Genomic DNA, 27,155 nt, shown 5'->3' on the forward strand with positions numbered 1-27,155 from the left:
GCGTTTATTTGGGTCAAAGAATCGCAACTCAGGATACACAGATTCGGGTAGCAACCCAAATAGTGTCCTACTAGGGAGTGAAAGTCGGGTTTTTAAAGACAAAAAGCGGAATGTCTACATAATTCAAAGTATTTTGATTGCTGCTGGCGGCAGAAAGCTAGTCTTGGCTAAGCATGTTTGGTTGCTAAAGGTGTCACTAAGCAAAAATGTTACTGGAGCAAGGTACTTTTGCAGAGTTCTTGAAACACTTGTGGTTTGGCCCATTCCAGTTCACCTGGTGAGGACGTGCGTAAGACCCACTTCTTTAATGGCCTCTCAGCTCCATTTAAAAACCCCTTGACATAAGCGACTCCATTTTATTTCATCTTTCACAATGCTGTCAAGTCCTGTTACTTGAAGACTAGTTATATTTATCTTGAAAACATGTAAATAATGGGTTCTATGTGCTTGTCTATATAAGGGAGTGAGGCTTTTTTGGTTATTTTTCTGTCTTTGCAATTTCTTAGCAGATGGCTTTGGATGCACATCACATCCTGCTTTAATACTAACCCAATAATGTGGTATAATGAGAAATTTAATTGGCCTTTGTCCCCAGATCCTGGCAGAGCTTCTAAAACCCTTGGAATTTCCTGAGTGACAGGAATATCATTTGTCACTCATAACAGGCCCCTTCTGTTGTTGTAGTTGCAGCACGTGGGCTCTCTAGGTGTGGCTTGCATGCTCAAGTAGTTGTGGCATGTGGGCTTAGTTGCCCCACAGCATGTGGGAATCTTAGTTCCCTGACCAGGAATTGAACCCGTGTCCCCTGCATTGGAAGGCAGATTCTTTTTTTTTTAATTTATTTATTTTTGGCTGCATTTGGTCTTTTTTGCTGCATGCAGGCTTTCTCTAGATGCGGCAAGTGGGGGCTACTCTTCATTGCTGTGCATGGGCTTCTCATTGCAGTGGCTTCTCTTGCTGCAGAGCAAGGGATCTAGGCACGCAGGCTCAGTAGTTGTGGTGCACAGGCTTAGTTGCTCCGCGGCATGTGGGATCTTCCTGGACCAGTGCTCGAACCTGTGTCCCCTGCATTGGCAGGCGGATTCATAACCACTGCACCACCAGAGAAACCCAGAAGGCGGATTCTTAACTACTGGACCACCAGGGAAGTCCCAAGTGGTCCCTTTTGAGCACAACTGAATTTATGCTTCAAGAGGTGATTTAGGTTGGGGGTCCTAAATAGCCCCACCCACTGACCTCCAGGAAGGGGGTGTGAGGAGAGAGCTGGAGTTTAAAGCTCTATACAAACTCTTGAACAAGATTTAAGGAGCTTCCAAGTCTCTAAACGTACTGGGAGGGTAACAGACTTCAGTTCCATGAGGACAGACACTCTTGTGCTCCAGACCCTTCCAGAACTCGTCCTATATAATTCTTCATCTGCCTATTAAATTTAAGTACATGTTTCCCTGAGTTCTGTGAGCTGCTCTAGCAAAATAATCAAACTCCAGGAGGGGGTCATGGGAACTTCTGATTTATAGCCAGTCGCTCAGAAGCAGAGGTAACAACCTGGACTTTTGAAAGATATCTGAAGTGGAGGAAGACTTGTGGGACTGAGTCCTTCACCTGTGGGATCTCATGCTACCTCCAGGGAGATAATGTCAGAATTGATTGCTTGGTGAGGTTAGAAAACACACACTGCAAACAATGAACGTGTTTTCTGTCTCTACCACCTTTTTGGACAGGATCTGTGGGTTGGGAGATTTTGTTTTTATTTCCCCAACAGTCACCATCACAATCTAACTGCTGAGATGAAATCTCAATCACTCATCTCATCAATATCTTGTGTACAGGAAATACGAGGAAAGGGTGATCATTAAACAGTATCAGAGATTCAACAAACCACACCTAGAAAATGACAAATAACTCAGCAACATCAACAAATAATAAGAATAAAAAAGGTAGATGGAACTTATAGGTGAAGAGACTTATGAGACAGCTTCTGAAAGCCATAATACATTTTGGATCCTAACTGTGATTAATCTGACTTAGGAAACACAAAACTTTTGAGATAATTGAGCAGTGATAACATATTTATCATATTTTAAAATATTTTTTGTGTGGTAGCTATTGGGGTTATGAAATAGCCCTCACATTAAAAAAATGCATTCTCAAGAAGTTATGCATTAAATGATGTAATGTCTGAGATCATAAATTAAATAATCCACTAGTGTATGTGAAGATGGACAAAACAAGAATGGCCATTAAATGATAAATAATGGTGGAAGATTGAGGAAGCCTTCATTTGCTGTCATGATATAGTTTTTCCCATTTCTGTATATATTTAAAAATAGCTGTAACAAAAGATAGAATGTGTCTTAGTTTGTTCTGGCTGTTATAACAAAATATCACTGCCTGGATGTTTTATAAACAATAGATAATTATTTCTCACAGTACTGGAGACTGGAAGTCAGAGATCAAGGTGCTTAGCATGGTCAGGTGAGGGTCCTCTTCAATGCTGCTGATTTTTTGCTCTGTCCTCACAAGGTGTAAGGGGTTAGGGATCTCTCTGGGGCCTCTATTATGAGCCACTAATCCATTCATGAGGGGTCCACTCTCATGATTTAAGCACCTCCAAAAAGCCCAGCCTCCCAATACCATCACCTATGTGGCTTAGGATTTCAACATATGAATTTGAAGGGAACACAAACATTCAGATCATAGCAGTGCCAGTGTATCAGAAATTTAATCCGTTCAGAAGGATGAAATAAAAAGGGCAGGAAGGTACCTCTGGTTTCCGGTCAAGGATATAAAAATCTGGCATTTGCCACTCCATCTTAACAAGCAAAAGCCTAAACAGACTGAAAAAATAAACAACTCTTCTTAGATTCCTAAATGAAGTGTGGTCACAGGGCAAACCACTGTCCCCAAATTGGAGAGATTGAAAGGGTAACACAGAGAATCACAAGTTACTGAAGCAGAAACCCACAAGCTGAAATCACTGTGGTAACCAATGCCAGGACAGGGAAACCTGAACTGTAATTGACAAATTCCTCTCAGTGGGGACAAATCTGAGAGAGAACTCCAGGGGAGCCCAGTCATGGGAAAGAAAACCCACACTTCTGTTGTGTTTTATCTCCTAGAGTTCTACCTGTTTCTCGCAGTGAATATCCGAGAAAAATCCTGTCATGCTCCCAGCAGGGAGAAAGGAAAAGGAACCATTTTCAAATATGCCAAAGCATTCTGTTCTTTATGCAAAGTCTGCTCCAGGAGAAAATTTTAAAGCAGAGCCTTAGGTTTTATCAGAGCCTAAATGCCTGGGGGGAAGGAAAATACCCAACTCGAGCCCACTCTAGCCATCCTGTTTCCACCTAAGTTAGAGGAGAGACTGAAAAGGCACATGTGAAGTTCACAGTCCAGTAGGAGAACCTCACTAAAACACTGGGACCTACATTATGTGTCAAGTTAAAATATTTTTTTTACAGAAAACTTAAAACCACAAACAAAACGTCCAAAGTTTGGAAATTTTTAAGAAAACATTTCTAAAGACCTAATAGGTTAAAGAGGAAGTTATAATGCAAAAAGAAAAAGAAATATTGAGTCCTAATCATAGGACTATAGAACACTTCCCCTCTCCCCACACCTTAAAATCACTTAAAAGACCTATTTACAGCAGTTCCTTTTACTGAGCACATCATACTTAGCTATCAAGAAAAAACTTTAAGGCATAATAAAAATGTTTTTAAAAGTTTGAAGAGAAAAAAGAAAAAGAAAGTTTGAAGAGACAGAGCAAGTATCAGAACCAAACTCAGACAAGTCAGAGATGTGGACTTATGAGACCAGGAATTCAAAACAACTATGATTAATATGCTTAGTGCTCTATTGGATAAAGTAGACAGCATGCAAGAACAGACATGCAATGTAAACTGAGATGGAAATTCTAAAACAGAACCAAAGAGAAATGCTAGTGAGCAAAAATTCTGTAGCAAAAATGAGGAATGCTTTTGATGAGCTTAATTCGTAGACTGGACACAGCTAAGAAAAGAATCTGACCTGAGGATATCTCAATAGAAACCCCCAAAACGGGGAGGGGTGAGGATTGAAAAACAAAACAGAATACTCAAGAACTGTTAGACAACTACAAAAGCTATAAATTATGAGTAACAGGAATAACAGAAAAAGAAAAAGATAAAGCAACAGAAGAAATTGAATCAGTAATTAACAACCTCTCCAAACAGAGTACACCATACTGAAATGGGTTCACTGGTGTAGTCTAGTGAACATTTAAGGAAGAAATTATACCAATTCTCTACTACCTGTTTCAGAGGCTAGAAGCAGAGGGAATAATTCCTAACTCATTTTCAGAGACTAGCATTACCCTAATACCAAAACAAAAGACATTACAAGAAAATTTCAGACCAATATTGCTCATGAACATTGATGCAAAAATCCTCAACAATGAACTACCACTACACATCTATTAGAATCCAAAATCTAGAACACTGAAAACACCAAATGCTGGTGAGGATGTGTAACAACAGAAACTCTCATTCATTGCTGGTGAGAATACTGCAGACACTTTGGAAGAGACATTGGCAGTTTCCTAGAAAACAAACATACTCTTATCAGCAATTGTGCTCCTTGGTATGTACCCAAAGGAGTCAAAAACTTATGTTCACACAAAAACCTGTACATAATTGTTTATAGTAGCTTTATTCATATTGCCAAAACTTGGAAACAACCAAGATGTCTCCTTCAGTAGGTGAATGTATAAATGGTGGCATATCCAGACAATGGAATATCATTCAGTTTTAAAAAAGAAATGTACTATCAGGCCATAAGAAGACATGGAGGAACCTTAAGTGCATGTTACTAAGTGAAAACAGCCAATCTGAAAAAGCTATATACCGTATGATTCCAACTACATGGCATTCTGGAAAAGGCAAAACTATGGAGATAGTAAAAAAAGATCAGTGGTTCCCAGGTAATGTGGGGACAAAGCAGGGATCAATACACAGAATAGAGGAATTTTAGGGCAGTGAATCTACTCTGTGTGACACTATAGTGATGCAACATATCATTATAAATTTGTTCAAACTCAGAACATACACCACCAGCAGTAAATCCTAATATGAACTATATAGACTCTGGGTGACAAAAATGTATCAATGTAGGTTCATCGATTATAAGATTATAACAAAAGTACCACTCTGGTAGGGGATGGTGATAATGAAGGAGGTGATGAATGTGTAGGGGCAGGGCACCTTCCTCTTAATTTTGTTATGAACTTAAAACTGCTCTTAAAAAATAAAGTTTTTAAGTAAAAAAATTAAAAATGTAAATATGAAACAAAACAAAACATTGGACCAAAGTGTTACTAAACCTGGGTTTACTTCCAATCCTGCTACTAACTAGCTGTGCAAGTCACTCACTTCCACTTCCTGGGCCCTAATTTACTTATCTGCAAAAGAAGAAAAATGGGTCTCATGACATCTAAGGTTTTTTCCTGTTCTAAATTTCTATGGATAATGCTAATTGTTTCTTTCTATTTTAAAGTTACAAATACCCTAAAAACCTATGTAGGGGCTTCCCTGGTGGTGCAGTGGTTGAGAGTCTGCCTGCTGATGCAGGGGACACGGGGTCGTGCCCCAGTCCAGAAAGATCCCACATGCCGCGGAGCGGCTGGGCCCGTGGGCCATGGTCACTGAGCCTGCTCGTCTGGAGCCTGTGCTCCGCAACGGGAGAGGCCACAACAGTTAGAGGCCCACGTACCGCAAAAAAACAAAACAAAACAAAAACCTATGTAGGATTTTCTATATCAGATCAAATAAAATGGAATATGGCCACACAGACACACATACAAAAGTATCTATGAAAATGAAAACAAAAAGATTAGGGAGTGACAAGTTTTGAAGATTTGTTTTTTAAACAGTTTAGTTCAGACATGATTGACTTAAACTGCTCATATTTAAAATATCCACTTAGAGTATCAAAACTAAAAGTTTCCTCCTGGCCTTTTAAATTTATCCTTCTCACCATATGAAATTACTCTACCTGCACATACTCTACCCTTTGTAATGGCTATTTTCAAATATATCCCAAAATGGAAAAGACTAGTAAGAAGTAATGATTCTGTCATTATTATTTCATGGTTGTTCTTATTCTCTATATCCCAATGCACTTAGTGGTTTATTTATAATCACAGACATCATGTAAATTCACATATAACCCCTTCAGGATGTGTTTCTAAAATGTAAAGGTCCTTATATAACTCCAATAACTTTGTTGCAAAAAATCAAAATACTTAAAATTATGATAAACTGTTGTAAGTGCTGAATTTTGTCAACTGTATTATTTGATGCAGATTGATTGCAATGTGGATACAAAATTTATCTTAGGCAATAATTAGGTGTGTCTTGCATGTTTTTTAACCCCTATGTACCACTTACCATTTTTTAATTCATATTATTCACTTGATGAAGCTGCTAAGCCGTTTGTTCATTAGAATTTGCCACAATCTAAATTTGGTTTATTGAGTCTTTCAAAATGTTTAACATGCTCACTCTTCTTCCATATTTCCTGTACACAAGCTATGCTCAACATCATGAAATATCAGGGAAATGCAACTAAAACCACAGTGACATAATGCTATATATTTACTAAAAAAGTCAAAATTTTAAAAGCTAACCATATCCACTTTAGCAAGAATATGGGAGAACTGGAACTCTCATACACTGCTAATAGGCATACAAAAGGAAACAATCATTTTAGAGGACAATTTGGTATTTCTTAAAAAGTTTTATAGGGCCTTCCCTGGTGGTACAGTTGTTAAGAATCCACCTGCCAATGCAGGGGACACAGGTTTGAGCTCTGGTCCAGGAAGATCCCACATGCCGCAGAGCAACTAAGCCCATGTGCCACAACTACTGGGCCTGCGCTCTAAAGCCAGTGAGCCACAACTACTAAGCCCATGTGCTGCAGCTACTGAAGCCCACGTGCCCTAGAGCCTGTGCTCTGCAACAAAGGGAAGCCACCGCAATGAGAAGTCCGCTCACCGCAAGGAAGAGTAGCCCCTACTCGCTGCAACTAGAGAAAGCCCACACAGCAATGAAGGCCAAATGAAGCCAAAGAAAATAAATAAAATAAATTTTAAAAGTTATATATTACCTACACTATGATTCAGGTATTGCATTTTGATGTGTTAACACAAGAGAAAGGAAATATGTCAATATGAAGAACTGTATCCAATTTCTGTACCACTTTTATTTGCAATAGCCAAAACTGGAAACAATTAGAACATCCATAAACAGATGAATAAATAAATAAATAGTGCTATAGCAATACAACACACTTTTCAATAACATAAAAAGGATGAACTACTCATGTAAGCACCATGAACTGCAAAATAAATATGCCACATGAGGGCACCCAAGGAAAAAAAAGAAAAGACTTTATGATTTCAATCATATAAAATTCTAGAAAATGCAAACTAATTTGTTATAATGAAAAGCAAATCAATGGCTGCTTGGAGGACAAAGAGGTTATTAAAGGATTATTAAAGGTAAGTATGGAGGTGACAGAAACGTTTATTATAATGATTGATGGTTTCATGGATTTATATAGATATCAAAATTTATCAAATTTTATAGTTTAAATATAGATATTTACTGCATATAATTTATACTTATTAAAACTTTAAAAATATGATTCAACTTAAAATTCTGGATTTCCTACTCTAGAAAATCAGTTTTGGCAACCATACTGTCTCAATGGGCAGGTTCAGCACTTGCCTCAGGGGCAGCAAAAATAAGTGAGAAATTTTTGAAGTGGAAACAAAGACTATTTCCACTTCATTCAACAGGGATACTGGATGGGTCAAAAATACCATATCACTAGACTAAGAATCTCTCTTCTCTCTATCCTTGTTTTCCTGTTTGCACAGCAATGGCCTTAGATGAACAGCCCAGAGAAGCCTCAGGGATCCACAAAACTTTTTTTTTTTTTTTTTGGTACGCGGGCCTCTCACTGCTGTGGCCTCTCCTGTTGCGGAGCACAGGCTCTGGACGCACAGGCCCAGCAGCCATGGCTCACAGGCCCAGCCACTCCACAGCATGTGGGATCCTCCTGGACCGGGACACGAACCTGCATCCCCTGCATCAGCAGGCAGACTCCCAACCACTGCGCCACCAGGGAAGCCCCACAAAACGTTTTGATAAGGCCTTCAGCTACACAGGATATACAGTTCTGGACGTCCTGAGAATTTCTGTACCTGCTCATCCTTCACAACCATAGCGACTAAACGTCGTGAGTGACCTTTTAAAAGAGGCACATTCTAACCATTATGTTGTAGTCTCCTCCACTCTCTATTAATCCAGTGTTTCTGTAACAATTATCACTTCCCTGGCCCCTTTAATCTTAAAATCATTGATGTTACCCTACAGAATTCAGGACATCAGGGCACATAGCTCTGCTGCAGGACCTGGGGAACAGATTTCCCTCAACAGTGCTGAGCATGATGAAATATCGCCTGTGAACAAGAGAATAAGTTTATGTTGCTCTCAAAAGCACTAAAGGTTGTCACAGCAACCAGAAACAGCCCCCTCCTCAGTTTGAACTCTGAACTTACAAAACATCATGGCATGCCATCTAAAAATTAACACCACAAAGCCCTGCAGTCTTTCCTTGAAGGTTTTGAGCAGCAATGCAACCTAGGCCAAAACTGGAGAGGCATATTCTGTCATCATACTGTCCCTGCCGAGGCACACAGTTTGGGATCCTGACCAGAGCAGTTCATCTCAAGCCAACAAACCCAGTTTACAACAAACCACCCCATACAGTGAACAGAACCCCTAAGATTAATGGTGTCTTAAACAATAAGACCTTTATTATTATACAAACAAGAGCAATGGGAGGCAGACTGTTCCCCAGGCTGGTGACTTGGAGGCTGGAAAATCCCATCACTAGAGTCTCATGAGATCAATAATATTACTGAAAAATGTAGTCCATCTTTTCAAATCACCAACGGAGTCCTCTAGGCCAAAACTGGGTAAGGTCCATGATTTAACTCATAAGGGAGGAAAAAAAACTGGGAAAGACTAAGTGTTCAAGCTACTCATGAATCATCCCACAAGTGGGAGAGCACTGGGGTTTCCTTCCTAGGTTGGGTGAATGTTGCACACTATGGGCATCTGCCAGGTGGTTAGAGGTGAAATGACTTCTGCTACAGAACTGGCGGTGACATAAATCTGGCAAGGGCCCTGGACAGGTTAAAAAGTGCAATGCAGCTCCCACATACCTGGAATTTAAGTGGATGTTTGGATGTATCTGGTTCAATACAGGCAAATGGCATCTTCATAAGGGATCTCCTCCTGTGTTGTTGCACTGAACAAAGAAATCATATATACCTGCACATTGAAGGTAGTTCTCCCATTTGAAATCTGTGGTATCCCATGAGGTATGTTCTTCAGCGGAAGGCTTTCTCACACTCACTGAATTTATAAGTTATAAGGCCTTTCTCCACTGTGAATTCTCTGGAGTGTACTGAGGCTAGACTTTGGCCAAAGGATTTTCCCCATCTGCCATACTCATAAGGCTTTGCTCCAATGTGACACTATGGTGTTTTAGGAGTCTGGAGATGAATTTCCCACATTCAAGTGCACATAAAGCCTTTCTCCAATATGAACACTCTAGTGGTCACTGAAGTTGGACCTATGGGTAAAGGATTTCCCACATTCACTGCACTCATCAGGCCTTTAATCAGTGTGAACTCTTCGGTGTTTAATGAGGCTGGAGCTATGGCTAAAAGATTTCCCACATTCGCTGCACTCATAAGGCTTTTCTCCAGTGTGAATTCTCCTGTGTTTAATGAGGCTGGAGTTTTGAGTAAAGGATTTCCCACATTCACTACACTCATAAGGCCTTGATCCAGTGTGAACTCTCTGGTGTTTCAAGAGACTGGAGCTGTAAGTAAAGAATTTCCCACATTCGCTGCACTCATAAGGCCTTTCTCCAGTGTGAACTCTCCGATGTTGCAGAAGTGCAGAGCTTTGGCTAAAAGATTTCCCACATTCGCTGCACTTATAAGGCCTTTCTCCACTATGAACTCTATGGTGTTCAATGAGGCTAGAGTTTTGAGTAAAGGATTTTCCGCATTCACTGCACTCATAAGGCCTTGATCCAGAGTGAACTCTCTGGTGTTTTATAAGACTGGAGTGGTAGGTAAAGAATTTCCCACACTCACTGCACTCATAAGGCCTTTCTCCAGTGTGAACACTCCGGTGTTGAAGGAGTGCAGAGCTTTCACTAAAGGATTTCCCACATTCACTACACTCATATGGCCTTTCCCCAGTATGAATTCTCCGATGTTTAATGAGGTTGGATTTGTTGCTAAATAATTTTCCACATTCGTCACACTCATGAGGCCTCACTCCAGTGTGAACTCTCCGGTGTTGAATGAGGCTAGAGCTTTGCCTAAAGGTTTTCCCACATTCCCCACACTCATAAGGCTTTTCCCCAGTATGAACTCTCCAATGGTCATTGAGGCTGTAGCTTTTGCTAAAAGATTTCCCACATTCGCTGCACATGTAGCATTTTTCTCTAGTGGGGACTCTTTGGTGCTGAAAAAGCATGTGTTTGCAACTAAAGTCTTCAGTACATTCTCCAGAGTTATAATGAGTTTTCCCCCTGTGAAAGGCAGCTCCACACTCAGTTCCCCTGTTTGACTTCTCCCTGGTGTATGTGGACTCCCCATGGGAAAGGGACTTCCCTGACACAAAAATTTTGCAGTCTTTCATAAATGAGGCTCTGTCCATGTTGCTTCTGAAGCATTTCTCGCCAATGTTCTGCTTTTGGTGCTGAATTTTTGCACTGAAATACAACTGCTGCTCCCATGCCCCAATATCATACAGTTTCTGCCTCTGGTGCTCAGTCAAGTGCAAAATGTCTCCCAAGTCCGGGCCGCATATCTCACAAAAATGGGCCTTTTGGGTGGACACACCTGCCTTGGGAGTACTGACCTGTGACATTCTATTTACAGAAATGCTCTGTTCAGGAGGTGCCTCTTCATCCTCTGCTCCATGCCAACAACCTGAAAGCAAGTAATGCTGGTGAAGTGCACATTGACTTTGGTCAGAGGGGACAGCTACTACAAAAGTGTGTGTAACAAACCTAGGAACCTGTCCATGGGATTGTTTGCAGGAGCAAGGAGTTGGTTCCAGTTGAGGATGGGGCTGCTTAGCACTACTGAGCTATAAAGATCACAGAATGGGAGAGGTCTCATGAGGTGAAGGACACAACCTTGTGGTGGACACAAAAAGAAGAGACAGGGTATGCAATTCCTTCTTCTACAAAGAACTTTGAAAAGGAACTTGTCTGCTGGTGACACATGAACACTGTATAAAAGGGTTGTGCCAAGACCCAAGAAAATACGACTATAGTAAGGCAGCTAGTCTTTAAGGACTGTTTAAGAATGTGTGCACACCTCATGAAACAATACATAGGGGGACTTCCCTGGTGGTCCAGTGGTAAAGAATTGCCTTTCAATGCAGGGGACCCAGGTTCTATTCCTGGTCGGGGAACTAAGATACCACATGCCACGGAGCAAAGAAGCTCACACACCACAACTACTGAGCTTGCGCGTCTCAATGAGAGAGAGAAAACCCACACGTCACAACTAGAGAGAAACCCATGTGCCGCCGCAACTAGAGAGAAGCCCGTGCGCCACAACGAAGACCTGACACAGCCAAAAATAAATAAATAAATAAATAAATTTTTTAAAGTTAAAAAAAAAAAGAATACATAGGGGCCAATGCAGAAAGCACTGCAGTTGGAGTAGTGAGAAAAACGGGTGAGAGAGGAGTCGAGAGATGTGAGGTTAACCTCAGGTTGGAAATTAAGAGTAGCAGTGACAATAGAGATGACGAATTGGCCAAGTGTCAAGAAAGGGGAAGGAAGACAGAAATGAAGTGTGGTCACTGGCATCAAAATTCTGGTCAAACACAGTAAGTTTCTGGCATGATTTGAATACGGCATTGTCATCATGCCCTCTATGTGCTACTATGCAGGACCAGGCTCCCTCTGAGTCATCTTGCTTGATTCATATACATACTGTGAACCTCTGTGGGCTCTCCAACCCAATCCCACTCCCTCACTGATCAAATACATGGCACCTTGATGATACAAGAAGCAAGGGATTCGATATCCTATGATAACCATAATGGAAAATAAAGAATTTTTTAAAAAGAATAATAATAAAAAAAGAACTGTTAAGTCAACAGGGAAGATAATGTTGGGCATGCTAAAGGAAGGAGAGGGAAGTGCACAAACCTCAGCCCAACGAACCACAGCACCAACCCAGGGAACTAAGGAAGGAAACAGTGCCCGTGGTCCTGATGTGAGGACAGACTGCTCCTGGGGAAAAAAGGAAGGGCAGAGACTAGTTCAAGGCACAGAGGCAGGTTTGACAGCCTTACCCAAGGAAGTTATAAGTGCCAAGTTCTCCAGCATCACGTTGTGGTACAGGCATCTCTGAGCATCATCAAGGAGATCCCATTCCTCCCAGGAGAAGTACACGGCCACATCCTCAAAGGTCACACTGCCCTGGCAAGATGGAGACAGATGAAACCACAAACAGCCCCTTTCTCAGGGACAACAATCCATGCCCCATGCCCACCCTCCTCCCAAGCTCTCCAACTCAGAGGAGAAACCAGGCCCTGGCACCATTGGTGCCACTGTCTTCAAACGGTCCCATTGATCACTGGAACCAGCCATCAACAAGAGGTATGTTGGCAAGTAGGTATCTAAGCTGTGGACCTGGCATAGAGGGATCCACACACTCATGCCAGACTATTCCACTGGTGTGGCCAAGGTCACAAAAGTCTCAATACCAGGGCCCTGGGGTCATCAAGCATACTCCCTCTTCAAGTACGCATAATCCTTGAGACTGGATCCCACAGCCCATGCCTATGGTGGTCTCCACCTCACTGTCCCACACCCCAGACTTCCAGACCTGTGTATTTAGCTGCTCACTTAATGCTTCCACTTAATGCTCTAGGAAACATCTCAGAAGCTCCTGATATCTCTGGGGAATATTACTCCTACTACCAACTTCCTCATCTCTGTTGATAGAGCTTCTATTCCCACACCTGCTAAAAAGACAAAACAAACAAACAAACAAAAAAAACAACCCTAGGAATATCCCTGAGTCCTGTTTTACTCCCTCATGGTTCACATCAGAAAATATAGTTGTCACTTTTAAAAACACACATCCAGAATCCAATCATACCTCCTAAACCATGACTCTGGTCCACTGACTCTCACCTGGATTATGGCAGTAGCCTCCAAACCCATCTTCCTTACTCCTTCCTCTAACCCACAGTCTATACTTCATGCAACAGCCAGATGTAGCCAGTTAAGACGTTGGTAATACTACCTCCCTCCTCTGATCGAAACCTCCCATCAATCACCAACTTCTCAGCAGTCATTCCAGTCCTAATTACTGTCCCCTGATCTTTATTCCCACCTGAAAGAAAGGGGACTTTTCCTTTCCTGGAAATTCCCAGTTAAGTTTTACCTCAAGCATGTGCTACCAGTTTCTAGAATAACTTTTCACACCTGTTTACAATGGTTGCCAGAAACGGAAACACCTTCACATAACCCTGGCCTTAGGGTTTCTCCAGGGCTTCCAGACCCCAAACTGGGGGCACGGCACTTACGAGTCGCAAGAAACCACAATCCAGAGAACATGTGGGTGGAGGTCAGAGACAGTGAGGGAATGGGGCACCCTCCACTTGGCTGTGTTGTTTCCAAAAAGCGCCTCTGCAGCCGTGGGAAACATGGAAAAAGCCAAGTCTTGAGGAATGAGTCTATGACGGGGTTCGATGGGCTCAGACCTCCCTATACCCCTGCCTGACCCTGAAGACTGGGACTCAGGGTAGCTATTCAACCTGTTCCTCAGTGATCGGTTCTCCTTTTAACAGGTGTCCCTCCGCCTGTCACCCTTGCCCACGCCCCACCACCATCCCGGACACCGCGGCCTGGGCTGCGGGCACGTGAGCAAGCGCCCCGCACTCGGGGCTTTAGTCTGGCGCGGTGAGGGCGGTGAGGGCCGGAGGACGAGCGTTTACCTGAGGCAGGTTCCTCAGCGCCGCCGCCGCCATCGGACTCTGTGGGCGGAGCGGGGCCGGGAGAGGCGGGACGCAGGGACGGCGGACCCTCTCCTGGGCCTGGCACGGGGCCCCCGGGCGGCGTCGCCGAATTTCAGACCCGCCTCTATGCCGCGGAGACAGCCCCTCCTCTCGGACCTTCTCAATTCCGTCACCTCGAGATGGACCCACAATTCCCAAATCTCTCACACTGGTCAAACAAAACCAAGAGTAGCTAACATGGCCGCTGTGAAAAGGAAGCCAGAAGTTCCGCCCTGACATCATGCGGCCTCCTGTCTCTAAGCGTTCATTGGGTAGCGTTCCTGCCGCTCGATACTGAGCATTCTGGGTAATGTAGTTCCAACAGATCCACACACTGAGGAGACTGGACTTCCTGCTAGAAAGGACTAGCTTTGCCAGGAGGGGAGTTGGGAAAAAATATATCCAGGTGAGCTTCACCCCACCTTTAAAGGTATCATGATCCTATTTTTGCCAAATGCTCTCTGCAACTGATCACCCAAGTGTTTGGAGACATATAATTTCGTACTCGTTGAAGATTGGCATGCTCCCAGAAGCTAAAAATACTATTTCAGGGAATTCCCTGGAGGTCCAGTTGTTAGGACTCTGGCTTTCACTGCTGAGGGCACGGGTTCAATCCCTGGTGGGGAAACTAAAATCCCGCAAGCCGCGGGGCACGGCACGGGGGTGGGGGTGGGGTGGGGGTGCGGTGAGGGAGGGTGGGGAAGAGAGATTCAAACAAACAATTTCAGATGCCCCCAAAGGCTACAAAACCAAACGAACATATTTTTATAGAATCAGACACAAAATGTGTTTGTTAGCGGAAGCTAATAAACATTATCTTATTTCAATTCAAATTCATGCACTCCAAAGCATAAAGTTAGTTTTCCAGTCTATGTACATTTGGTCAGGGGCAAGAGAGAAAATACTCCAGATCGTGTTCTGTCAAGGAAGACAGAGGAAGTATATTGGGCCACCCTCAATCAGGAGTACAAAAATAGATCTAACAGAGCCTCTCCTTGACTAAACTTTAGTCATGACCCTCTAAGCTTTTTTTCTTTATTTATTTTATTTTATTTTTTATTTTATTAGACCCAGTCTTTGGGCCTTGTCCTGAAGAGCAAGAATTCTGCTAAGTGGGTTTGGCAAGAATTTCCCATCCTAAATGTCTGATAGCCACTGATATCTGATGAAATTTCCTCATCCCTCACCATCACACAGGTAATAACTGATCACACTGACCTACACCTTCTGGAAGAATTGTTTAGGTCAGTTTAGGAAGAATTTCCCTGCTCTCTTAGTAATTTTTTATCCACTGACACCACCGCCCTTCCTCCTTGGCTACAAATCCCAACTTTTTTACAAGCGTCTGAGTAATTTTTCTTTAACAGATCAGTCTGTGGTTTCCAAAGAAAACATCTCTCCTGCCTTTAGAGTCAATTATTCTGTCTAATACATTGAACAACACTTTTAACCATTTAATATCTCTTACTTGATACACTGACATATATTCAGTTCCTTTTAGGAATCTACCATCAATCTCAAAAAGAGGACAATGAGAAACATGCTACTTTTACTGTACAATGGCTGCAGTGTTCACAGTTGGAGGATGTATACGAAGGGTACTCTTGCCCTGGAGATACTGGGAGTATCTTAAATTTACGATTTCATTGCTGGGAAATGATTATCATTTCTTTTTTGATGCAGGGACTGTTTGCATGAAGAACTGATGTTATCTCAGAAAAATAGTTGTAAAATGCAAATTACAAACAGCTATTCATAATGTCTATGTAGTGATTCAAAGTAGTAGCAGAAATAGTTTTGGTGAAACATCAGTGGATGATGGAAAAAGGTCAGGCCTCAGAGTTTTAGATGTGATGTCTGAGAAGACATAGAATTAAGCTGAGCCTATGACTACATGACTAGAATGGTCACTCTGAAGGTTTTATCTCCAAAATATGACTCTTCTTCATTCTTTTTTTAAATACTACCATTATTCTTTTTCTTTAATTAATTAATTAATTCTTTGTCTGTGTTAGGTCTTCGTTGCTGTGTGTGGGCTTTCTCTAGTTGCGGTGAGCGGGGGCTAATCTTCGTTGCAGTGTGTGAGCTTCTCATTGCAGTGGCTTCTCTTTGTTTCGGAGCACGGGCTCTAGGAGCATGGGCTTCAGTAGTTGCAGCATGCAGGCTCAGTAGTTGTGGCGCATGGGCTTAGTTGCTCCATGGCATGTGGGGTCTTCCCGGACCAGGGATCAAACCTGTGTCCCCTGCACTGGCAGGTAGATTCTTAACCACTGCGCCACCAGGGAAGTCCTGATTCTTTTATTCTTGAAATTTTTGAGCAATACCAGCATGGAAGGAGAGAGTTAAAGGAGACATTCAGAGTAACCAGAGTTGTAAAAATATACAGGGAAGCTGAGATGTCATATTTAGTCCCTGGTCTCACTAATGATCAATGAGCAAACAGTTGGTTTTAGGTATTTACTGTAGGTACATGGGAGACATTGGGTCATAACAGAGACAAAGAACCCTGAATTCATAGGAATTACATTGTACTCAAGGAAGAAAGACCAGAAACAGAAAAGACTAATTGTATAATATGTTATAATGTGGCAGACAAATTGGGAGAAGAAGGCAAGGTGAGTATCCTGAGAAGTACAGTATGGAGTATAATATTACACAGCACAGAAAGGGAAATATTTTTAATAAGAGGGCCTTTGAGAAAACACTTGAAGGACGTAAGAGATGAGCCCGCTGGGTACTTCTGCAATAAATTTTGGGGAGAAGAAGCAGGTGACCAGGCTGTTCAGTGGGTGGAGGCTTCACAGGTCTCCTCAGCAGTGCAGAGTGAAGGACACCAGCCCAGCTGGCCATTCCTCTCCTTTGCTCACTGCAGAGACACTCAGGGCATGTGGGTAGAAAGTCTTGGCTCTGCCTCTCAGAGCTTGAAAATTTCCACTATGTTGAACTGGGGCCTGAAACCAGGCATGCTCACCTTTCCTAGAACCCTGATTTTCAGACTTTGATCCCAGGACCTTCACCATCAGTGTCACCAGGGGACTCATTAAAAATGCACATGGGGCTTCCCTGGTGGCGCAGTGGTTGAGAGTCCACCTGCTGATGCAGGGGACACGGGTTCGTGCCCTGGTCCGGGAGGATGCCAAATATCGCGGAGCGGCTGGACCCGTGAGCCGTGGCCGCTGGGCCTGCGTGTCCGGAGCCTGCGCTCCACAACGGGAGAGGCCACAATGGGAGAGGCCACAACAGTGAGAGTACCACAAAAAAAAGAGGAAAAAAATGCACATGCTCAATTCTGAACCCAGACCTGAATGAGGCACTCTGTGGGCCAGACCAAAGAATTTGTGTTTTAACAAGCTTCCAAGTGATAATGATACACGCTCAAGAAATATGTATCATTCTGCTGTGTATTCTGCAGAGACATATACCTGCATTTCTTGCAATTTACAGGTGTTCTGTCTAAATATGTAGGATTTTTTAGCTGAAGTTGGAAAAAAAACTGGATCAGTACATATTTGATTCCTAATATAAGAAAAGTATAAAATGTTTTGTAGTGTTTATGAAGATGTCCTACACTATATACAATTATAAAATAGAATGTCATAAGTGTCAGATAATTAAACCTCTTGGAGGAAAAACAAAGCTTGTAGTATAGGATCAGTTTAGGATTGCTTCTGCACATGGATTGCTATCTGTGTGTTATCTATATGTTAAAATATAGTCCTATACAAGCTGCTTTTCTTAGTAAAAATAAAGTCATATTTCATATAAAGATATGCACTTTGCTTTTCTCACTTAACTGTGTATCTTGGAGGACTTACCTGGTGGCGCAGTGGTTAAGAATCCACCTGCCAGTGCAGGGGACACGGGTTCGAGCCCTGGTCCGGGATGATCCCACATGCCGCGGAGCAGCTAAGCCCGTGTGTCACAACTACTGAGGCTGCTGTGTTCTAGAGCCCACGAGCCACAACTAATGAACCCGCATGCCACAACTGCTGAAGCCCGTGCGCCTAGAGCCCATACTCCACAACGAGAAGCCACCACAATGAGAAGCCCGCTCACTGCAAGGAAGAGTAGCCCCCGCTCGCTGCAACTATAGAAAGCATGAGCGCAGCAACAAAGACCCAACGCAGCCAAAAGTAAATAAATAAAAAAATTTATTTAAAAAGAAAAGCAGGGAAAAGAGATGAGACTCCATATGTAAGAGCATTTATACTATTAAAACAAAACAAAATTATGTATCTTGGAGCAATCCTTTTGTGAGAAATTGCTGTGAGGCATGATGCCCTTAATGTTCCTGCCCACCTCAGATTACTGATTTACTCAAAAACATGTAAGGGGCCTGGGACAATCTACTGTGTGGGATTTACTATATTTTGTAGCTTTGATAACAGAGTGAAGTGGAACTTGTCCTGTAATTGGAGAAGCTTTTCATGCTGTTTTTTTCTCTTATGACCAGTGGTTCAAAACTGAGTGTGAGATCATCACATTGAGTGGCCTGGAGTTATGTTTCCCAAACTCTGGGCGGATAAGAATAACCTGATGATATTTTGAAGAGAACATTTCAAGCCTCTCATATTGGAGCATGATAAAGAGGAGACCCCTTCAAAGGCTCCTAGAAAGCTCTGGTTGGTGACTGGTTGCTAGAGGAACCAATTTTGTGATTAGAGTTTGGAACTGTCAGCCCTCTCTCCCCCCACTTCCTGGAAGAGAACCTGGAGTTTCAGTTAAACTCCAATGGTCAGTGATTTAATCACTCATGACTAGATAACAAAGCCTCCATAAAACCCCTTAAGGATGGGGTTAAGAGAACTTCCTAGTTGGTAAGCAAGAATGCATCAATGGGCTAGGAGGGTGCGCATACCAAGCTTCTCAGGGCAGAAGCTTCTGCTTTGGGACCTTCCTAGACATTGTCTTCTGTACTTCATTGTCTGGCCTGTTCATTTGTATGCTTTGAAATAGCCTTTGTAATAAACAGATTAGTAAGTAAAAGTGTTTCCTTGGCGCTCCGTGAGCTATTCTAGCAGATTATCAAAACCGAGCTAGGGTGGTCATGGGAACCCCCTGATTTGTAGTCAATTTGGACAGAAGTGTGGGTAACCTAGGGATCCACCTTGGATTGGGCAGTCTTGTAGGATGGAGCCCTTAAGCTGTGGGGTCTGTGCTAAGTCTGAGCACCTAGTTTCAGAACTGAATTAAATTGTAGGACACCCAGTTGGCGTGTGCAGAGAATTGGTTGGTGTTAAAAACCCCACATATTTGAAACTCCAATTTCAGTGACCATCAGAGAGTTCACACAGGAGAAAGACCTTATAAGTGTGACCAATGTGGGAACGCCTTTAGCCACAGCTCCAACCTCACTCAACACCAGAGTTCATAAAGGATTGGGCCTTATGGGTGTGTTAAATGTGAGGAAGCCATAAGCCAAAGGCCTTACCTTCTTGATTACCACAAAATTCACACAGGAAAAGCAACTTAGACATGAAGAAACGTCATATGTCCTCCTTCAGTATAACAACACTCAAGGAGGTGCCTTTTGAGGGTGCCGTCTGCCTGAAGTGAACCTCATACATCCAAACATCAACATAAATTTCAGATATGTGGAAGGCGCACTTCATGTTTTAACCTTCCAGGTTACTGGAGCTCTTATCAGATTACTGTCCTGTCAGATCTAAGGCAGAAGCCATTCACCTCCACCACCTGGCAGGTGCCCAGATTGTACATCATGTACCCACCCCAGTGTGTTTGGGGCAGGAAACCTCAGTGTCTTCTCATTCTCTCAGGGACTTCATGAGAAGCTGGAGTACTCTCCTTTCTCTCTGATTAGTTAGAGCAGGGGCTTGACCCAGTTGTGACCAAGAGGACTCCATCTGAGCTCTGCTGGTGACTTGTAAAGATGGACTACCTTTTCTGGGGATTTTGTTGGTCTCACATGACTCTTGTGATGGAATTTCCAGCCTCCAAGTCACTGACCCAGGAACAGCTGCCTACATTGTTCTGGTTTTCTGCTATAACAAAGACATTAAGGTTTCCGTCACCTTTAATCTCAAGGGTTCTGTTCACTTTAAGGGATAGTTTGAAAACAACTGGGTTCTGCCAGAATAAAAGAAACAGATTTTGTGGGATCCTGACCCTCGTGTGCCTCATGGGTGGATGGAATGGTGGCAGTGCTCCTGCAGGTCTGGACCTGCTTGCTTGGTCCTAATTTGGAGGCTGAATGCTAGTATTTTTTGTGGTGACAGAGCTTATCCTGAGGAGGGAGCAGTTGTGACAACCTCCAGTAATTCTGGGAACATGAAATTGTTCTCTTATTCACAGGAGATATTACATCCTGCTCAGCACTAGTGAGGGAAGTCTGTTCCCCAGATCCTGCAGCGGAGCCATGTGCCCTAACATCCAGAATTCTGCATGTGTGGTAGTATCCCTGGTTGAAAGATTATAGGGGGAATGATAATAGTTACAGGAACAGCTGATTAGTAGAGATCACAGGAGACTGCAGCAAACTGGCTGGAATATCCCTCTTTTAAAAGGGTATCCACAGTGTTCCAGGCACCATGGTTTTGAAGGATGAGAAACTGCAGAAATTCTCAGGACCTTCAGAACTGTGTATCTTGTATAGCTGAGGGCCTTCTCAGAAAATAATCTAATGGTTTTATGGATTCCTATAAACAGCCCAGCTTCTCTGGGCTGTTCACCTTAAGGCCATTGCTGCACAGACAGGGAAACAGGGAGGGAATGACAGAAGATCTCTTATTCCGATGATGTGGCCTTTGTGACCCAGCCTGCATTCCTACTGAGTCAGTTGTAAATGGTCTTCATTGCTCACCAATATTTGCTACTACTGAGGCTAGGCACCAATCCCAGGGCATTACAATGGATATGGTGGTGTTAACATAGGTTTGCTAAACTTTATTTTTCTAAAACAGTAAGAATTTTTTTGTTTCTTAACGCTTTTTAGGTACAGTTAATAAACAATAAATTGGGACTTACCTGGTGGTGCAGTGGTTAAAAATCCGCCTGCCAACGCAGGGGAAACAGGTTCGAGCCTGGTCTGGGAACATCCCACATGCCACGGAGCAGCTAAGCGCGTGCGCCACGACTACTGAGCCTGCACTCTAGAGCCCGTGAGCCACAACTACTGAGCCCACGTGCCACAACTACTGAAGCCCACACACCTACAGCCCGTGCTCTGCAACAAGAGAAGCCACTGCAATGAGAAGCCTGTGCACTGCAACAAAGAGTAGCCCCCACTCACGGCAACTAAAGAAAGCCCATGTGCAGCAACAAAGACTTAAAATAGCCACAAAAAAATAATAAATTGTCCATATTTATACTGTACGATTTGATAAGTTTTGACATTCATATAAACCCATGAGACCATCAAACAATCATGATAATTAAGCTATGCATTACCCAGTATTTACCTCATGCCCTTTAATAATCTCTTTCTCTCTACCCTCCCTGGCCTCCCAGGCAAGCATTGATTTACTCTATAATAAAATATTTTGTATTTTCTATAACTTTATATGAATGGAATTATAAAATGTTTAGTCTTTTTTCCCCTGGGTGTCCTCCTCAGGCAGTGTATTTATTTTGAGATTCAGCAGTGGTTCTTATGTGGGTAGTTCATTCCTTTTATGTTGTTGAGGAGTATATCACTATATACTTGGATATATCACAATTTGTTTATTCCTTCATCTGTTTTTTGGATATCTGAATTGTTTCCAGTTTTTGGCTATATCAAACAAAATTGCTATAGACATTTCAGTACAATTCTTCAATACTGATATATTTCATTTCTCTTGTGCTAATACCTCAGAGCGCGTTAGTTACAGGTTAGATAAATGTATAACTTTTCAAGAAGAATCAAACTGTGACCTAGCACAATTGTTCCCTTTTGTATTCCTGCCAACAGTGAGAGACTTCTAGTTATTCCGTATCTTTGCCAATGGTGTGTATGGCGGGACTTTTTAAATTTTGACCTTCTTTTTTTTTTTTTTTGTATGCGTTGGGTCTTCATTGCTGTGCACAAGCTTTCTATAGTTGCGGGACTACTCTTCATCGTGCGGGCTTCTCATTGCCGTGGCTTCTCTTGCAGAGCACCAGCTCTAGGCACGCGGGCTTCAGTAGTTGTGGCACACAGGCTCAGTAGTTGTCACTTGCGGGCTCTAGAGCGAAGGCTTAGTGTTGTGGTGCACGGCCTTAGTTGTTCCACGGCATGTGGGATCTTCCCGGACCAGGGATCGAACCTGTGTCCCCTGTATTGGTAGGTGGATTCTTAACCACTGTGCCACCAGGGAAGCCCCTTGACCCTTTTTTTTTTAAAGCTTTTTTTAAAAAAGTTAATTAACTAATTTATTTTTGGCTGCATTGGGTCTTCGTAGCTGCACACGGGTTTTCTTTAGTTGCAGTGAGCTAGAGTTACTCTTTGTTGCAGTGCACGGGCTTCTCATTGCAGTGGCTTCTCGTTGCAGAGCACGAGCTCTAGGCGTGTGGGCTTCAGTAGTTGTGGCACACGGGCTCAGTAGTTGTGGCTTGCAGGCTTTAGAGTGCAGGTTCAGTAGTTGTGGCACACGGGCTTAGTTGCTCCGCGACATGTGGGATCTTCCTGGACCAGGACTCGAACCTGTTTCCCCTGCATTGGCAGGTGGATTCTTAACCACTGTGCCAAAGTTCAATTTTGACCCTTCTAATAAATGTGTGTAACAGTATTTCACTGTAGTTTTAGTTCCACTTCCCTGATGTTTCATGATGTTGAGCATTTTTCATTTGTTAATTTGCCACCTGTATGTCTGGTAAGAATGTTCATATCCTTTGCCTGTTTTTTAAAAATGAATTTTGGCTATTTTTCTTTTCATTAACCAATTAGAAGATAGTGAAACAATAAAGACTTATGTTGCAACTTCATTCTTCAGTGATGTGACTTCTTAACTAAGGAATAATTGTATTTACTATTCTGGAATATTGGAAGATATCTACCCTACCTTATTTATTTATTTATTTATTTTCTTTGGTACATTGCAATGACCACGTATAACTTACAGCTAATTTTAATCTGCATTTTTAATATATTTTCCATTACTTTAAGTCTAAATATTCAACAATACAATAAATAAAGGGGAGTTCCCTGGCAGTCCAGTTGTTAGAACTCCGCACTTTCACCATCATGGCCCAGGTTCAATCCCTGGTAGGGGAATTGAGATCCTGCAAACTTCACAGCAAAAAAAAACAAAAAGCAAAAAACAAAAAACCCCAATAAATCAAGCCATACTTTGTAGTGTTGCCAGTTTCTCTGGTGTATATATTCCCATCAATGGCCAATTTAAAACTGTCAATATGAACTCATTGACCATGGAGTTGGAAAAAGTTGCCAGTAGCACACCAATGTAGTCTATTTCCACCATACTAATTCAGTAGCCACAAATAACCTCAAGAATATAGAAAATAATGAAATGTGAAATGATTAGGAAGTGAAAAATTTTCATATATATATTTTTGAACTATAGTTGATTTACAATATTAATTTCAGGTGAGGGCCAGTGATGTGTTTGGGGTGACATTGATGACCCTGTTAGGGATACCAGAGTGATGGTGCTGCTGTCCATGAGAATACTATTCACAGGAGAGAAGTGAGTTTGCAGGGAAGGCACTGCATGCCCATGGGGAAGGGGCCGGGTTCCTCAGGTTGAAATGTCAAGGTGTGATGGTTCAGCGCTCAGCATATGATCTCACAGGAGAGGTATCTGGGGGTGTGGCTGGAGTCCCCAGATGTTTCTGTCAGGGAGCGGATACAAGGTAAGTAGGTGAGGGCTTCCCTGGTGGCACAGTGGTTAAGAATCCGCCTGCCAATGCAAGGGACACGGGTTTGAGCCCTGGTCCAGGAAGATCCCACATGCCGCGGAGCAACTAAGCCCGTGCACCACAACTACTGAGACTGTGCTCTGGAGCCCGCGAGCCACAGCTACTGAACCCGCATGCCACAACTACTGAAGCCCACGTGCCTAGGGCCCGTGCTCTGCAACAAGAGAAGCCACCGCAACGAGAAGCCCGTGCACTGCAATGAAGAGTAGCCCCCGCTTGCCGCAACTAGAGGAAGCCCGCATGTAGCAACGAAGACCCAACGCAACCAAAAATAAAAAAATAAAAAATTTAAAAATCTTAAAAAAAACAAAAAACAAAGGAAGTAGGTGAGTTGAATCAGACCAGTGTTCACTAAATCTTCCCTAACTCAGCCACTTGTCAGATGTGTGCCCTTGTCAAAGTCATCCTCTCTCAGCTGCAGCTCCCTCCTTTGAGAAGTGGAAGTAATAAATTTTTCCTCTGCTGGATAATTTGGGGGCTGGTAAATGAGGAACTCCTCAGGAGAGCTCCTCAATGTTAGCTCCCTATGAAAAAAAGGGTGCAGGCAGTTATGGGCTGAATTGTATGTCCCCAAATCCATATGTTGAAGTCTTAACATCCAGTACCCCAGAATGTCATTGTATTTGGAAATAGGGTCTTTAAAAAGGTAAAATAAAGTCGCTAGGGTGGACCCTAATCCAACGTGACTGTTGTCCTTAAAGGAAGAGGAAGTTAGGGACTTCCCTGGTTGTCCAGTGGTTAAGAATCTGCCTTCCAACGCCAGGGACTCGGTTTCAATCCCTGGTTGGGGAACTAAGATTCCATATGCCTCAGGGCAACTACTGAGCCCACATGCCTCAACTAGAGAGAAGTCCACGCACTGCAACTAGAGAAGCCTGCACGCCACAACCAAGAGCCCGCGTGCCGCAGCGAAAGGTCCCGTATGCCACAACTAAGACCCAATGCAGCCAAAGAAAGAAAAGAGGAAGTTAGGATACACACACAGAGAGGGAAGACAATGTAAAGACACAGGGGGAAGATGGCCATATACAAGCCAAGGAGAGCAGCATCAGGAGAAAATGATGCTGTCAACCCCTTGATCTCAGATTTCTAGCCTCCATGTTTGTGAGAAAATGTCTGTTGTTTAAGCTTCCCAGTCTGCGGTACTTTGCTATGGCAACCTTAGCAAAGTATTACAGGGGCATCAGCATCCAGGGAGGAGAAGGTCTGAGGGCACCCCAGGGAGGGGGGAGGCTGAGAAGGACACTCAGAGGAGCCTGAGGGAACCAGAAGGAGGGGCTTTCTTGGGGTGGAAACAGGCCAGGAGGGAAGGGGGACACAGTGGGTCAGACTCCCTGAGACACTGGGTTGTGGGCTTGGGATTGATTCCTGGATCCCCACCCCTTGCTGGGGGTTGCAACAAGAGACTCTCCCTCTAACCCCCACCCCAGGTTCAGTTTCCCCCAGTACGAAATGGGGAGAGGGAGCAGACCTGCCTCAGGGGCTGTTGGAGGATGTTTAATAGCTCGTAGGCCTAGGGAAGGGGCTTGGAGTGAGGAGCTAGTCTTAGAGTCTTGATCGTCCTGAGGGGAGGGGGGCATAGGGACAGCCGTGCCTTTGGAGAGAGGGGCCGAGTGCCACTGGAGCTGGGGGTTGGGGTGAGGGGGTGGATGGGGTTTACAGCTGGCTCTTACCGAAGCTCTGATCCCCAGTGGACAGTCCCCAGGCAGTGATGGGGGGATGCATGCATGACCTACCTGCCCAGGCACCACCAAGAAGAATTTGAACACCTTCAGATGGATTGTATCCAGCTTCTACCCTCCATGCAATTTGACTATGTTTTAGTTATTGTCTGTTTTCAGGCTGGATTAAACCATTTCTCTGCTGAAAAGCTACAGTCCTTGAAAAAAAAGCTGACTGATTTTGTTTCCAACTTGGGTTATCCCAATGTTTATATCAAGTGACTGTGTCACATGGGAACCATTGTAAAAGAACCCTGTAAGGTGTTTCCCCTGACTCAAAAACTACACTGTCCATGTTATCGACAATCTTCTGGAAAAGTCAAAAGGATCAATGGCATTCTTAAATTAAAATCAACAATACTTTCAGAAACTCTTGAGCTCCCTGACCAAAGGTACTCCCACTAGCCCTTACACTCACGTAGTCCACTGACAAATCAGTTATCCCCTATGAATTACTAACTGGAAGGCCCATGTGTCTAGGGATTTCACCTCCAATACTAGACTCTGCCCTGCTATATGCAGACATGGCAAAATATTCCAATGAACTCATGTATTACACCCAGTCCCAATCACCAACTCGTTAAGGCCACCTCCTGAAAATATCTTTTAAACAGCTACTTCGTGATATTCAGCTAGTAGATTTCATCTATTGGAAGAGACATCAGAGAATAACTACTCTTGAACCTCTTTGGAAGGGACACTTCGGGTTCTGTTGACAAGTGGAGCAGTGAAACTCCAGGGAGTCACTCATTGGGTTCACATTTCACAACTAAAGAAAAGATTCCGAATTCCACACAATTGGCAGGCTACTCCCATATGGGACTTCAAAAGGAGGATTCTCAGAGAACCTCCAGAAGTAGGTTTCCTACGGAGGCACAATCATGATTTCTCAAGTATATCCTGCTCTCTCAGGGAAACATTAACCACATTCCAGATGGTGTCATGAGATATGGAGTCTCTGCATGAATCAGGAATTTCTCACATACCGTGTTATCTACCATCATCTACAAGAGTGCACTATAGAAATGCCCATAGCTCTGCAATGTGAAGAGGCAACATGAGGTCTCCAGAAGGCAGCTGGAAGAGCAGACGAAAGACAGAAATACGGTCCGTAATTGTACTATAAAGATTAGTTTCATAACTGTATCAAAACTTGAAATTTATCCTTGAGGTGTCCACTGAATAATAAAAGAAACAAAGAGATATGATATGACTGGCATTCAGGATCTTGTCCTGAACTCAGCGAGGAACACTTTCTCATCATTTGCCAGGAATAAATCCACATAAAGATTTCAAGTCTTGGAACACAATCTAGATGGCATATCATTCTCCCATGTTCTCTTTTTTTTTTGGCAGTACGCGGGCCTCTCACTGTTGTGGCCTCTTCCGTTGCGGAGCACAGGCTCCGGACGCGCAGGCT

At 43.2% G+C, this 27,155-nt stretch overlaps 2 protein-coding genes across 2 annotated transcripts in view; both read right to left on the reverse strand.

Moving 5' to 3' along the window:
- Nucleotides 1–27,155, reverse strand: part of LOC132416545 (zinc finger protein 552-like) — a 66,913-nt gene that overhangs the window by 3,785 nt on the left and 35,973 nt on the right. The window contains exons 2-4 of the mRNA XM_059999939.1: nt 14,100–14,328; nt 12,447–12,573; nt 10,992–11,062 (exon numbers count right to left, since the gene is read on the reverse strand). Coding sequence (XP_059855922.1) covers nt 10,992–11,062; nt 12,447–12,573; nt 14,100–14,132 — 231 coding nt within the window. The 5' untranslated portion in view covers nt 14,133–14,328. The remainder of the gene's footprint in view (nt 1–10,991; nt 11,063–12,446; nt 12,574–14,099; nt 14,329–27,155) is intronic.
- The window catches only part of LOC132416546 (zinc finger protein 551), a 42,124-nt gene continuing 20,714 nt past the window's right edge, over nt 5,746–27,155 (reverse strand). The window contains 1 exon segment of the mRNA XM_069540214.1: nt 5,746–10,518. Coding sequence (XP_069396315.1) covers nt 9,663–10,518 — 856 coding nt within the window. The 3' untranslated portion in view covers nt 5,746–9,662.

The sequence above is a fragment of the Delphinus delphis genome, chromosome 20 (genome assembly GCF_949987515.2).
Source record: "Delphinus delphis chromosome 20, mDelDel1.2, whole genome shotgun sequence".
In the NCBI taxonomy this organism is placed as follows: Eukaryota; Metazoa; Chordata; class Mammalia; order Artiodactyla; family Delphinidae; genus Delphinus; species Delphinus delphis.